The sequence below is a fragment of the Cucurbita moschata genome, unplaced genomic scaffold, assembly GCF_002738365.1.
Source record: "Cucurbita moschata cultivar Rifu unplaced genomic scaffold, Cmos_1.0 Cmo_Scf00034, whole genome shotgun sequence".
NCBI lineage: Eukaryota > Viridiplantae > Streptophyta > Magnoliopsida > Cucurbitales > Cucurbitaceae > Cucurbita > Cucurbita moschata.
The window spans coordinates 659,388-674,039 of record NW_019268550.1 but is presented as its reverse complement, the minus strand read 5'-3'; the positions used below and the strand labels follow the sequence as shown (position 1 = coordinate 674,039).

At 37.2% G+C, this 14,652-nt stretch overlaps 3 protein-coding genes across 4 annotated transcripts; 1 reads left to right on the top strand and 2 right to left on the bottom strand.

Moving 5' to 3' along the window:
- Positions 1–680: 680 nt before the first annotated feature.
- LOC111430803 (RHOMBOID-like protein 3) lies at positions 681–3,544 on the bottom strand. The gene is made up of 5 exons (XM_023067214.1): positions 2,914–3,544; positions 2,171–2,334; positions 1,508–1,671; positions 1,133–1,386; positions 681–958 (listed from the first exon to the last, which is right to left on the bottom strand). The coding sequence occupies exons 1-5, from the start codon at positions 3,207–3,209 to the stop codon at positions 850–852; spliced, it is 987 nt and encodes a 328-aa protein (XP_022922982.1). The 5' UTR covers positions 3,210–3,544; the 3' UTR covers positions 681–849.
- Positions 3,545–4,974: 1,430 nt separating this feature from the next.
- On the top strand, positions 4,975–9,915 carry LOC111430477 (homeobox-leucine zipper protein ANTHOCYANINLESS 2-like). Of its 2 annotated transcripts, none has more exons than XM_023066711.1 (9): positions 4,975–5,183; positions 6,133–6,350; positions 6,448–6,565; positions 6,669–7,352; positions 7,456–7,557; positions 7,649–7,852; positions 8,436–8,610; positions 8,688–9,055; positions 9,137–9,915. In XM_023066711.1, the coding sequence occupies exons 2-9, from the start codon at positions 6,139–6,141 to the stop codon at positions 9,509–9,511; spliced, it is 2,238 nt and encodes a 745-aa protein (XP_022922479.1). In that variant the 5' UTR covers positions 4,975–5,183; positions 6,133–6,138; the 3' UTR covers positions 9,512–9,915. The 2 variants fall into 2 exon arrangements, with proteins under 2 accessions (XP_022922479.1, XP_022922478.1); XM_023066710.1 differs by lacking the exon at positions 4,975–5,183 and adding an exon at positions 5,255–5,965.
- Positions 9,916–11,477: 1,562 nt separating this feature from the next.
- On the bottom strand, positions 11,478–12,562 carry LOC111430744 (CEN-like protein 1). The gene is made up of 4 exons (XM_023067139.1): positions 12,307–12,562; positions 12,165–12,226; positions 12,040–12,080; positions 11,478–11,848 (listed from the first exon to the last, which is right to left on the bottom strand). Exons 1-4 carry the CDS (start codon positions 12,511–12,513, stop codon positions 11,628–11,630), a joined length of 531 nt encoding a protein of 176 aa, XP_022922907.1. The 5' UTR covers positions 12,514–12,562; the 3' UTR covers positions 11,478–11,627.
- Positions 12,563–14,652: the final 2,090 nt, after the last annotated feature.

Sequence of the window (14,652 nt, the reverse complement as noted above, 5' to 3'; positions counted from 1 at the left end):
CTTCAATCAAACTTGACAACCCATTGATTGAACTTAAGGGGTTAGCGTATCAACCTAGCTATAAGCCTAATGAAAGAATGTTTCTGGAGTGTTTCAATTTCAGAAACAGTCACAAGGGTATTGGTTAATACTGATGAGATCTCTTTCTTTTGTATTTGTTAACAAAAAAACTATCCTAATGTTCAAGCTTCAATGTAAGATTCATAAACAAGGCTAAAGAAGAGTGCAAGAGAAGAGAACAGAGTTAGAACCTGCCGTTGGAATTGAGATCAAATTTGAAGCCCTGCCAAAGCCAGGTAAGGTGGTAGCTGATGAGTTGAAATATGAAGAGTCTCACTTGGAAGTTACTAAAATCGCTGCGGCGGTCCAGGAAATTAGCAAGATCTTTGTGTCTCATCGCTGCATCAAGGCAAGGCATTCCTAGGTCGGGCGAACCGTACATTATGAAGTTCGAGCAGCTCTTGACAAGTGCTATAACGGTTGAGCCTCCTATGGCTAAAGTTGTTCTGCAGTTTGATGTGCATTAATCTTGACAATAAAGTTTTAACCTAGGGAAACATAGAGATTAGAAGTTTGGGGATATGATTCAGTATTTGACTAGCAGTTGCTTTTGTTTATATATCTGTTCATATTTATAAATCACCAAAGTTGTTGGAAACAATACAAACCATTACTACAAGTGATGAGAACACAACCCATAAACAATAGCGTATGCTTCCATATAGCACCATTACCATTGTTCATCTAAGCAACTAGAAACTGTACGTGCTGACTATATATTTCTAATGAACTGCACAATTACAGGAGAAATTTAATTCTCCAAATGATGAAATCTCTCTAAAGATATTGCTAATCACATTTCCATCTTGAAGTGGGAACACAGTTCAAATAGTGGCACCAATGGCAGCGACTGTTCGCATTTTCCCCACGGAACAGCATCACCAGCGCAACGGTGAACCTGCATATTTACAACCAATTGGTATGCAGTCATGAAAAGGACTCATTTTGTTCTGATATCAAGACAATTATACAAAAGCAGCAAGGCCAAAATCACCATTTTGATTCAGTGTTCTTCCCATGTCTATATATAAATTTCAGAGATTACATAAAGAAAATATGAGCATGGACTTACCCTGCAATCAGTAGAACTGCTGAAACAATCCACAGAAGATATTGGTAAGTGTTGTATTTGGACCTCAGACCAACTCCACCACCGGGAAGATTCCGTTGCTCTAACCATCCATACTTGGGACGGGGAAGCAACACGAATCCAAGTAGAAATCCAGTAAAAAATCCGCCAACGTGGGCAAAGTTATTAACATGTGGCAGAATTCCAATCCCGAGATTAATGGCAATAATAACCAGAAGTGTGATCAATGCTGCAGCCTATAGAAGTAAGATGCACCAAATACATCACAGGATCAAACATAAACAACGCGAGAGAAACTATGTTGGATTTATTATGTAAAAGGTAAAGCATTTGGCTCTCTTGTCTAAAATCTACAACCTTGTTGGTATAGATAGTCCAGTTTGTGAACAGTTCTGAAAGCATTGCTCCAAGAAGACCGAAAAGAGCACCAGAAGCACCCACAGAGATGTTGTTCTGAATGAACAAAGAAGACAGTACACTCCCTCCTAATCCTGAGACCACGTAAATAACTCCAATTCGCACTGCACAAGTGATTACAGGAACAAATCAGCTTGCAGTAAAGATACTTCAGCCTCAAAAAAGTAAGCCTTAAAAGAAGTACAACAGCTATTCTCTTGGAGTGAAAAGAGAATGTACGTGTAACAGCCCAAGCCCACTAGAGTTTTCCCTTTCGGGCTTCTCCTTAAGGTTTTTAAAACGCGTCTGCTAGGAGAAGTTTCCATACCCTCATACAGAATGTTTCGTTCCCCTCTCCAACCGATGTGGGATCTCACAATACGCTATGGGCTTGATTCTCCAAGAACAGCCTCTCAATAAATTATTATATGGGTAATATGTTATATGTTAATGCATCTGGCAAGGATCTCCATATTATTTTAACCATCTGAAGAAGAATCTAAATTGCATTTGAATAGAAGACTAGAGACTTTTAATAGCAGAAATTCCTTTACGTTAGCGATTTAAAAGCAACGATTGCCTTATTGAGAAGATTAAGTTCATAAAGGAAAGAACAGCACATACCAAACCCGAATTGCTGCTCAAGGCGAATGCCAATAAAGACCAGACATAGCATGTTAGCAATGAGATGAAAGACACCGGCATGTAACCAGATACAGGTAATCAACCTCCATGCTTGATGTTTATTCACAACTTTAGTTGACTCTAGAGCTCCCATCTTCTCCAATCTGCAATAAAAGAAAGAACTCCTTATTTGTTGGTTCTTTTCAAGTTTGAAAGACATTCCAATCGTCCATCTTAAGACCAAGAAAGTTCACCACTTAGCTCAAGTTTAGAAAAAAGTGTATCCAAAAGCCTTCTTCAATGCTAACTAATATGCATTGTTCTCCCTAGGGCTCATCTATAAAGTTACTTGGACGAGTCATTCATCATTCAGAAGGCATTGTGAAGAAGTACAAAAGAAATCAAAACCCCACAAATCTATCAGAAATTCAATAAACAGAAGCAATTAATGAGATTCTGATTAAGACCCAACCGTGCCCCAAGCAATAATTCAGCAAAAGTCCTCTGAAACTATTGATCGCAGGGGTTTTAATTATAAGTAAACCAAGCAAATTAGACAAAACCACATAATAACAATGGTTAAGCAAGAAACAACTTCAGAATAAACATCAAAACTTAATTACATAACTACAACTAATCAAACCCCATATTCAAAATAACATTCCATTTCTCAAACAAGCAACGCGATGATAACAAATTCCAACACAAGTGGAATATAAAAAGGGAAGTAAAAGAAGTCTTACGTGGCAGCAGAAGGGCCGAAGAGAGGATTTTCCCTCAAAGGCTGAAAAGAAAACCTCTCTAGAAACCTTGCCACACACTTCCCCTGGAGACCATCATTGTGCTTGGGGCAATTATTGATATACATAACCACAACGAACACAGCAATATTAGCCACAACAAACATAGGAACAAGCCATGAAGTCCATTGGGTTTCGGTATCTTCAATCACATAAGAGGAAGAGGAAAAGCTAGTACTTCCTCTGTTCTTCGCTACTCCCCCAGCCACTTCCCTGCTCTCAATATCCTGCCTCGCCATACTTTTTTTCTCTCTGAAACTCCGTCGCCCCCTGAATCGGAAACTGGATGCGTGTGAGTTAGGATGGTGAGGTTTGGTGAAGGGTCTTTATGAAGTGAAAAGGAAGAGAGATCAACTGCCATAGTGATCAGGGATCCTCTGCATTTCGATCTTATACGCCCTCGCAAGATCGATCAGTTAAAAAATAGAATTCGAGTGGGGGAATTGAGATCTTCGTTGAATCTACAAGTGGAGGGTTGAGGTTGTGGGTTGCATTTTGATCGAATTGCGAACGAAAATGGCGTATTAGGTTTCTTGGTACGTGGGGTTTCACTTTCTGTTGATTCCCCACACTTCATCCCACTACAAGAAGTTTCCTTTCGCGGTTAATCTGAACCACTAGCGCGTTTTTTCTTCACCCCAGTTCGTGTGGGACTCGGGAGTGGGGTCGCCAACGGTTTGGCGACTGATCGTTCCATTTATTTAACTTCATTTTGCTACTTGCAAGCCAATGAGACGATATGTCGTTTACGACGTGAAATCAAACGCAACGCACCAACTCTCCACCAGCCCGCTTATGTTTTTGCTTCTTTGCTATTGGTATCATTATTGTTTACCGAAATCTTCAAAGATTGTTTTTTTACCTTCTTTCGAAATCTTTGCCCTTCATTTCGTCCTTCTGCGTAAGCTGATGCACGGAAAGTAGTTTCAGGGTTGATTAAATGGCGGGTTTTTTTCCTTCTTTTTATTTCGGCGCGGGGGTTCATGGAATTCCCCCTGATAATGGAAAGTCGATAGTAGTTTTTTGGGCTGCTTTGATATCTGGGGGTATGCTCAGAATGGGCGTGATGATGAAGCCCTTTTGAGCTTTTAATGGGAGTGAAGGCGCAATCAGTTCACTCTTTTCTCCAACCGGTGAACCCAAATATGTAAATATACCGAGAGAGTATGTTTAGTTCACCCTCCTCGAGATATCACGATTTAAGACTTTTTTTAATAGAACTATGGAAGATTCATGTCTCTTTTAAAACCTACCCTTGAACTTCAATTTTCAAGTTCTTTTTGGTACAACGTGCACCATATCTACTTAGCCTCGACACGCCATATAGTTCTAAGAGCTCAATTACATATTATTTGAGGTAGCTAAGCTACCATTTATAACTTTGGTTTGAAATTTAGCATTTATCCCGCTACATTTCCTTACCAAGCACAAATAGCAACTTTTTATCAAACAAAATTAAAAATTTCAACTTTAGACCAATACTTAATTTATATTTACCAAATTAATAAAAATAATTTAGATGGAAAAATACATCTAAAAAATTTCCCCAAATAACCTTTTAAAAAAAATAGAAAAAAAATGTAAAATTGAATGATATTTAATTTTTGAGAAAATAACTTCGGGGCAACACCAGCTTAACGTAGTTCTGCACACACCTGATCCCCCAGTCCGTAACACGACAGAGGACAACCAATCAGACGTTTGTGGGTTCCACAACCGTCTGTGTGTTAAAAGGTATATTCCATTTTCTCAAAAACAGAGATTTGGGTATCAAATATATATTTTTTTTTTTAAATTAATATATTGTATTATATTATATAATTTATACACATCGAAGGAAAAACTTGTAGTCACTTGGGCATTGTAAAGTAAACGTAATTATGATTCAAAGAAGATTATAAATAATAGTATGAAGGACACCCATTTGAGTGTTCTTTTAAGATTTTGATTTTCTGTAAGTCGGCCACAGAACTTAATAAAGTTACTGTCTTTGAATTTTTAATTTGTGGGTCTTAATCTCATGATCTTCAGTGACAATCAAGCTCAGCTCACGACCAGAGAAGGATTTTATGAATATTTTATACGTCTTTGTCTCCTCCACCGATCCCATCGCGACAATCTGAAACTTCCATTCCGTTAATTTGTTGGCGGAACTCTGTTGTTCTTCCCTTTTTCTCTGCCTTTCACAGTCTCACGTTTAAGCAATCTAAAAGGTCTCACTTTTTGCATGCACTTCCTACTTTTTTCTTCCATTTCCGCTTCTCTGATACAGGAAGAACAATGGGTTGTTTCTCTTTTCTACGTCTTTGATCTTTAGTAAGGTAAATTTCATGGCGTACAGTGTGAATATGGAAACAGAGACGAAAACAAAAGCTTGCAACCTCTTTGTTTGGCGTTTTTGTCTTCCTTTGGCTTCTTGTTGGGTTGTTTCTTGTTTTCTCAATCTGGGTCTGACAAATATGGGGTCAAGAATGTTGAATGTTAGGGTATTGTTTCATACTGTATCGGCCTTCTTTGGTAGAGAGATATGAACTGGATGGAAACGAGGAAAAAGAGGACTTTTTTTGTCCTGTTCCTCTTGGGTTTTGTACTGTTGTGCAACTGATTTTCTGGACGGAGAAAGTGTTCAAAAGATAAGAGACAGAGAGGTGAAAAAAGTCGCTATTCATGCATGGGCGTTGACGCGGAAAAAGCTTTAACTTTCTGTTTTCTATTGAGAAATGTAGACTTTGGTGTCTGTTTGTGCTCAATATCTCATTACTTTGCTTTAGTCAAACCCAGAAATCAACTAGACGGTTACTTCTATCTCTTAGAACTCCCATTTTTTAAGCCTTTAAGCAAACCTGGAATCCCTAAACAAAAAAGGAAATAATTGTGTAAATCTGTTGAATTTTGGAGGGTTTGATCTGAAATCTAGAGCCGTGGCTAATACAACCTCATCATCATGCCTATTCCCAGTTCAATTCCCAGCTCCTCTGAATTCTCCACTTCCACAGTATGAACCATTTTGTTCCACTTCCATGTGTGTCGCTTCATTGTTTTCATCAACCATTTTGTTCTAATTTCATGTGTATCATTGCTTTCTAGTATCTTTGTGTTATGCATTAGTTTTAGGATCCTTTCTTGTCCGCGAATGAATTGTTTGATTGGTTTATGTTGCAGAGGAAAATGGATGGTTATGGTGAAGTGTGTCTGCTTGGAGATGGCTTTGATCCGAGTGGAGCTGTGAGGATGAGGGAAGATGAATATGATAGCAGATCAGGCAGCGACAACATAGATGGTGCTTTATCTGGGGACGATCGAGACGCTAACGACGAACAACAACCGAAAGGGAAAAAGTACCATAGGCATACTCCCCATCAGATCCAAGAGCTTGAGATGTACATCTTTTAATCTTCTCTTTTGATCGTTTTGGCTTTCGGTAGCACATGCATAGTAATTTGATTTCTTTTTCTTTCTTTTTGTTGTTTGGTTTAGTTTCTTCAAGGAATGCCCTCATCCTGATGATAAACAAAGAAGTGAACTTAGTAGGAGGCTGTGTTTGGAGACAAAGCAAGTGAAGTTCTGGTTTCAAAATCGTCGAACACAGATGAAGGTAAACAGCTAACCATTATTCGTGTGCATTTGCATATCCTGTTGTTCGTAAAATTTTGTGGCGAAGAAGGTAATATAACGTACGATGTTTAAAAATGTATCAGACACAAATAGAACGCCATGAGAATGCAATTCTTAAGCAAGAAAATGATAAGCTCCGAGCCGAGAATAGTGTGATGAAGGATGCTATTGCTAATCCAACATGTAATACTTGTGGTGGCCCTTCAATTCCTGGTCATCTATCATTTGAAGAACACCATCTTAGAATTGAGAATGCCAGATTAAGAGAGGAACTGCACCGGTTATATACTGTCACCAACAAGTTCCTGGGCTGGCCAGTTTCTTCACCCTTTGGCAATCAGGGCTCTTCACCAAGTTCTGACTCTTGCTTGGAACTGTCTGTTGGAAGAAGTGGAATCGGAAGGTCGAGTACCGTTTCTGATTCTATGGGGCTGGGAAACGGACATTTCGGTGCTGGCCCTGTGATGCCTATTAGTAAGCCCGAAATGGGCGTCTCAGGCAATGATATACCACTTGACAGAACAATATATGTGGATTTTGCTTTGGCAGCTATGAATGAATTAGTTGAGATGGCTCAAACGGATGCCCCCCTTTGGATCAGAAGTCGGGATGGTGGTAGCAGAGAGACATTGAACCTCGATGAATATTCAAGGACTTTTCCTTCTTCAGCTGGCATGAAGCACATTAATTGGACAACAGAGGCCACCAGAGATTCTACCATGGTCATCATCAACAGCTTGGCACTTGTCGAGACGTTGATGGATGCAGTATGTATTTTCGCCTTTTTATAATAGATTAATGCTAAAACATACTGATTGTTAAAATGCTTTGATGAGAGACTAACAGATTGTTCGTTTGGCTTTAAAATAGAACCGGTGGGCAGAAATGTTTCCTTGCTTGATAGCTAGAGCTACGACAATCGACGTGATAACTAGTGGCATGTGTGGAACCAGAAACGGTGCATTACAATTGGTATCTCTCTATGCACCCCTCCCTCCCCTTTTCTCACGACATTAATGTGCGGATAATACGTATATAAACTAACAAACATTCATTTATTCAGATGCATGCTGAACTCCGAGTACTTTCCCCGCTGGTTCCTGTGCGTACGCTTAAGTTCCTTCGCTTCTGCAGGCAGCATGCTGATGGTTTATGGGCTGTAGTTGATGTTTCCATTGGAGAAGGTTCGGATTCGAACACGTTTCTCGGTTGCAGGAGGCTCCCTTCAGGCTGTGTTGTGGAAGATATGCCTAATGGTTTCTCCAAGGTAATTTCGAGCTTCAAATTTCTTTCCTTTCAAGTCTGTTAGAGATTAAAATATTATGCAGTTGGGAACATGGATTTCCTCCAGCAGCCACACCCAAACATGACTTATTTATCAATATTATCCACCATAATGGGCTGCTTTTTGAGATATAGTATAGTATTTAACTTAGGAATCTGCACCCTTTTATGAATATGTTAATCTAGTTTTTGTTTGATGCCTTGCTTCTGTGCCCGTTATCGATGCTGTTTTGTTTTCGGTCCACGGGGGTGTATGACCTAGATCTGGTCTACTGACATCTAACATAGAACCTCAGGAGACACGCTGACGTTTTGTCTTCATTTTAAAAATACGAGACAGCCGTTTTATGCATTAAATTACTACGTGAAATCTGCTGGTCAAGATTTCGGAATACATTGGTTTCTTAACTTATTCTATAAAGATTTAAAAGTCAATTTAAGCATAACTCAACTAGTTCAAGTTGCATGTAATCTCGACCAAGATGTCAGAGGTTTTTCATCCTCTCAATCTCACGTGTTCCTTTTCTTTGGTGTCACCATATTCATGGATGGTTTGTTAGTTGTAGGTAACATGGGTGGAACATACAGAATATGATGAGACTGTTATACACCAGCTTTACCGCCAGTTAATTAGTTCAGGCATCGGTTTCGGTTCACAACGGTGGCTTGCTAACCTTCAAAGACAATGCGAATGTTTGGCGATTCTGATGTCTTCTACTATTCCCACTGAAGATCCTGCAGGTCTCATTTTTTTCTCGTTACTCGATCCTTGCACGGTGTGTTTGCTTTCACGTTCTTACATTTGTGATATAAAACAGGAATATCTCCGGGCGGTAGAAGAAGTATGCTGAAGCTATCGCAGCGTATGGTGGATAAATTCTGTTCGGGGCTTTGTAGTTCAAGTTTACATAAGTGGGACAAGCTGGTTGTTGGTAATATTAGTGAAGATGTAAAAGTGATGGCTAGAAAGAGCATCAACGAGCCTGGCGAGCCACCGGGTATCGTGTTGAGTGCTGCAACTTCAGTTTGGATGCCTGTAACTCAGCAGAGGTTGTTTGCATTCTTGCAAGATGATCGCTTACGGAGTGAGTGGGATATTTTATCCAACAGTAGGCCAATGCTAGAGATGGTTCGTATCTCGAAAGGCCAGGATGCGGATAACCGTGTTTCTCTCCTACGTGCGAATGTGAGCGATCTTGAATTGTGTCTATAAATTGATTGGTATTGTTGAGTTGTTATCCTGAAGATTGAAATTCATGTTTTGCAGCCCATGAATGCTAATGAGAGCACCATGTTCATATTGCAAGAGACTTGGACTGATATATCAGGCTCACTGGTTGTTTACGCTCCAGTCGACACAGCCTCGGTTAGTTTGATGATGCGTGGAGGAGATTCCGCTTACGTATCGCTATTACCATCGGGATTTGCAATTCTCCCCAATGCTACAAACAACGACAAAGACGCATCGATGAAGTCAGGCATGAACAGTGGGCATGATAATGGATGTCTGCTCACAGTAGCATTCCAGATTCTGGTGAATAATCTTCCAACGGCCAAACTCACGGTCGAGTCGGTTGAGACGGTTAACAATCTCATTTTTTGCACCATTCGAAAGATCAAAACTGCCCTTCAAGTATCATAATAATGCTTGCTCAGAAAGCAAGCTTTTGGTGCCTTTTTTTTTTCTTTCTTTATTTTCTCTTTTGTCAGACAGGTAAGGGTAGGCTCATATGCAAAGCTTATGGGAAAGATGGTAGAATGGACATGAAAAAAGCTCAGGCAGAGAACTGTCGAAACAGAGGTTTCTAGTCAAGAACGAACCGTGAATATGGGATTTCGTTTCGGGTTTATACAAGTCTATATTGTTCTGGTTGGTTGGGTGGGTGGTTCGGTTCGGTTCGGGTATTGACTCGATGACCAGTGTGGAGAACTTGTCTGGAATGTTTGTCTTGAGTTGTTTTCTTGGTGTGTTGTGAAACTGTTTGTGTTGTAGTTATGTACTTGTTTCTCCAACTCAAAAAATGGCTACAGTTTGGTTTTGCTTTACAAATTTGTGAGCCCCCGATATCTGCATTACTTGACGACGCGTGTGATGGATACGATACTCACAAATAGAGATGTCTATTGAACAGGGTGCAGGTGGAGATGGAGAAGCCTTCTCCGTCTCCATCTCCACCAAATGTTTCAACCTCATTCTTGCAAAAATTTTCATTTATTTTGGTGGGAATCACGGTGTAGATTCTCCTTCGCTATTTATATCGAGTATAATTTTGTCCCAGACCCATTTATCTAACAAGGAAAAAATGTTCCACACTCCCTCTCTCATAAGCCGGGGTCTCCATGGAATTCGGCCCAATAAGGCCCACTGGAACTAACCTACTTAAACTCATCCATCCAAGGCCCAACTTTTCTTAAATGGGCTCTGTGGGCCTATTTTTCTCTTTCTATCTCCATTTCACTACTCATAAAATTTTTGGCGATGGTATGATTAAACAATTAATTTGAATATTTTATTATTTAATTAATATTTATATATTTTGATTTGGCGAAGATTTATTAATAAAATTAAAATATTCAAAAATTTAAAAATTAATAATACTTCTTCAAGTGATATGTTCCCATGGTGTAAACATTTCATTTGATTGATTTAAGGAAATACATGTGACATGCAAGTGGACGAAGCCTCTTTGTCCGCCGCCCAAAATTATAAAAATTATAAAAAAAAAAATGATAATAACAATAAAGTTGGGGAACTTTGGGAGAAAACAGCAGCAAAACATTTATATGCTCACTATTCACTGATTGGGTGGTGAGAGAGACACGCCGTCAGAACCCATCTCATTGGCTGCCACGTATCCATTTAGGACCACTTAGCTATAGACGCTGCCTGTCACCAATTGGATCCTTAAAGTTACCCTACTAAATAATGCCAACCAATCAGATTCTTACACACACTCCCAACCCTACTTCAATTATGTGCATAGCATTGTATAGCCATAGGACACTTTTCATCTCAATTTGTATCCCTCTCTCTTTCCTTTTCAAACCTTCAATAATCTCCTTCTATCGTCCATCTTTCGAAAATTGCTAAAACTAAACAAAAATTTTTAAATAATAATAATAATAATAACATCTTTTTTTTTTTTTTTAAAGTAATTTTTCTAACCTTTTCGGGTTGATAGAGTTAGAAGAGAGCCAGTAACCCGTGAGTAAAAGGATAATTAGATATAGGGTTTTCGAGTATATCGAGTATAGTATGATATCTCGTATCAATTTAGAGGTGGAGATTTTAGATAGTGTGAAGGAATACTTTAAAGATAAGTTTTGATAATTTAATATAAGAGAATGAAATAAATATCATGCATATATTGCACGATAGAATTGAGGATAGAATGAATAATTTCTTTTCGTGAGAAAGAACGGAAGATAGAATGAATAATCAATTTTTATGGAGAAAGAAATTTTGACTTCGGAATCAAATAATCTAATTTAAAGTTTATGATTCGAGAGAATATGACTTTAAATTAAAAAGTAACAATCAAATCTTCCGATAAACCACTAAAATACGAACTATGAACACAAAATTATAGTTGAATTGGAACAGCAAATTTGAGGTGCCAAACAGAGAATTTATTCGCAATAGACAATACAAGAACCTTAAGAGACAAGAAACAGAGATGGAGAACAAAGGCTATAATGAAACCACAATATTAATGACCACTAACTTAGCTTCTTAGGCAGTTTCACAATACATTATATCATTTTCTTCTTGTGCCTTTCTCTCTCTGAGCATTGAAGTAAACTGCGGCCACTGGAAGCCCCAAACCATTCGCCTCTGAGAACTTTCTTGTGCTGAAATGTTGTCTCGAAGACGATGATAATCTCACCGTCTCCCGCCCGTGCTGCTTGAACAACACGAACACATAACGATGAATTCCAATGAGCGGGTTCGGGCTCTCGTAACTCATCATCTCCTTTCCTGTGTCAAATCAAGAGTACGAAAATAAGACATTGTACTCAAACATGTTAGGAATCAGGATACTCCACAATGATATGATATTGTCAATTTTGAATATAAGCTCTTCCGTGTCATAGCCACGGAGATGTATTAGTTATTTATAAACTCACAATCAATCCTTTAATTAGTGGATGGAGGAGAAAGTAGCATACCGAAAGAAGCATCGGTGGTACCAGGAATGTCGGTGACCATCCTGAGAGACAATAAAGAGAGATGGTTATATTTGAGTCATACACGCACATCAAAACTCGAGAATAAAGGTGTTTAGAGAACAAACCAGTGAAGGTATTCCTTATGAAAAGGATCACTGGGGCTTGGAGCATCTGGGTCGATCATAATCTAACAAGATAATGAATTACTTACTTAAAACACTAGAATGAAAGGAAATGAAGTGAGGAAGGGCGGGGGAAATGAGATACCAAAGTGAAAGCCGATCTCATGTCGTCGCCATCGACCTCAACGCGTGGCTTAGAGGAAACAAAACAAGGGGGAAGCTCGTGGCCATTGGCGACTTGTTTGGTGGAGTTGTAAACCACACTCATTTTCACACTTGGAGAGAACAAATCAACCACGTCGCCCACCACTCTCCCCACAATAAGTGGCTCTATCACACCCCTTGACATCATTTATATATTACTATTACTTTTGCTTCTTATTCCAACCTCAAATAATTGTGGTTGTTGGAGAAGAAGGTGATGGTATTTATAGGAGTGGGTGTATGCATATCAACACTCATTTTCAACCGATTCCATTTAAATTTATTAATGTCTTAAATCTTACATCCCTCCTAGAGAATAATGAAATAATCTTTTATAAGAATATAGAAACCTCTCCCTAACAAACTGAGTTTAATGTAAAAGTCAAAAATTGAATAAAAATATAAGGTAGGTTAGTGAGTTGGTCGCAAGAGATTTATTCTTATTATCGTCCAAAAGTTAAGCAAATGAAAGGTAATGTCAATTCTTAATGTTAAGATGCACCACGTATTTCGAATATTGGGATGATTAGAGTGAAGAATATATTATTTTTATTCACTCGCTTTATAATACAATATCTTTGACAAATGGGATTCCATCTTTCTTTGGAGGTGCTTCCCTATGTTCATTATATATTATGCTTTTTTTCCTCTCAAATTGATTGATTATTTTAATTTTTCAAATGGAATTATAATCCTAATGTGACATATAGAATACAAATAAAATGTTTGTGTCGGGATGATAGAGTAGACGACAGAGGAGGAAAAAGATATTTATTTTTCTTTTTTATTTTACATTTCACCATTTTAAATCGACGTTTTAAAATTTTGGAAAATGAATAGAACTGATTTTGATTCCATCATTAAACATACATAAACATATATAATCGCATATGCTATGCTTGTGTATATATTCGTATGCTTTTGATTCTCAATTTCACTTTCTAGTCATGAATTTATAAACTTTTTTTTGATTTGTCACGTCTCAAGAATTAATTTTTATTTTATTTTATATATATATAAACTTATAATTTGTTCCTATAAAAAAATGAATTTAAAATAATTAAAAAAGCGAACCATTTAAAACTAACACGTCGAACATGAACATTATTTAAGGGAAAATACATCTCATTTTAGTATATATAAGTTGATATTTTTATTTATAAAATAATAATAATAATAATAATAAATAAAATAGGAAATAGAAAAGGTTTTGGTGGGACCAGCATGGGAAGATTTTAAATGGGGCCCATAATTAAACGAATCGAATTAGCCTCTCTAAACTTGACACGTATTGCGATGAAAAAGGAACAATTGTGCGTTAATTCAAAAATTCTTGTTTGAATTATCACTTCGGACCGCCGCCACCTTTTTTATTATTATTTTTTTCCTTCAAAAATAAAAAGAAAACTTCTTTTTCATATAAGGTCTCCACCAATAACTTGTCGTTTTTTTCACTCGCAAGCTTTATTTGTAGTGTAGTGCCGAATATCCCATTACCACTCTCCAACCCAATCAGATCTAATAACTTAGTTACTAAATATTGTTTATTTTGACTCGTTATGTATCGTTGTTTATTAGGATAAGGAAAACGAAGCATCTTTAAAATTATATGAAAATTTATCTGTAATAAACACATTTTAAAATTGTGAGACTGATAACAGTATCTAACATATCAAAATGGATAATAAATTTTAAATATTAAAAGATAAAATAAGTGGATTAATGAAAGAGATAGAGAGAGAAAAAGACGGAAAAGGGTAGTTAATGTTGACCTTGTGAAAAAGAAAAAATAATAATATTGATGGATTGACAGGCAGGTAGACGAGAGGAAGGCATCGCTGCCAAGTCATCCAGAATATATATCCGAATTTGAGTCAAATCAGCTACGTGGCAAGTTCTGTAAGGCTGTTTCTAATCTCAAGCAGTCATTGTTTGAAACGTGTATTTCATTTAAATTAGCAATAACATATTGCTATGAAATGAGTTGGTTTTTATGGATAATCTTTGAATTTTACGGTTTAAAAAAGATTTTGGTTAAAATACCGTTGTATTACCGATTAGAGGTTAATTATTATTAGTTAGCAAAAACATAACAATAATTTCAATTAAAAAAAAATAAAGAAATATCAGACTTATAAGAATTAAGGTTTATTAAAAGTTAGAGACTCAGATTTTAAATTTTAAAATTTATATAGAATAAAATTAAACAGTATTAAAATAATATTTTAGCTTTTTTTTTTTTTTTTTTTTTTTTTTTTTTTTTTTTTTTTTTTTTTTTTTTTTTTTT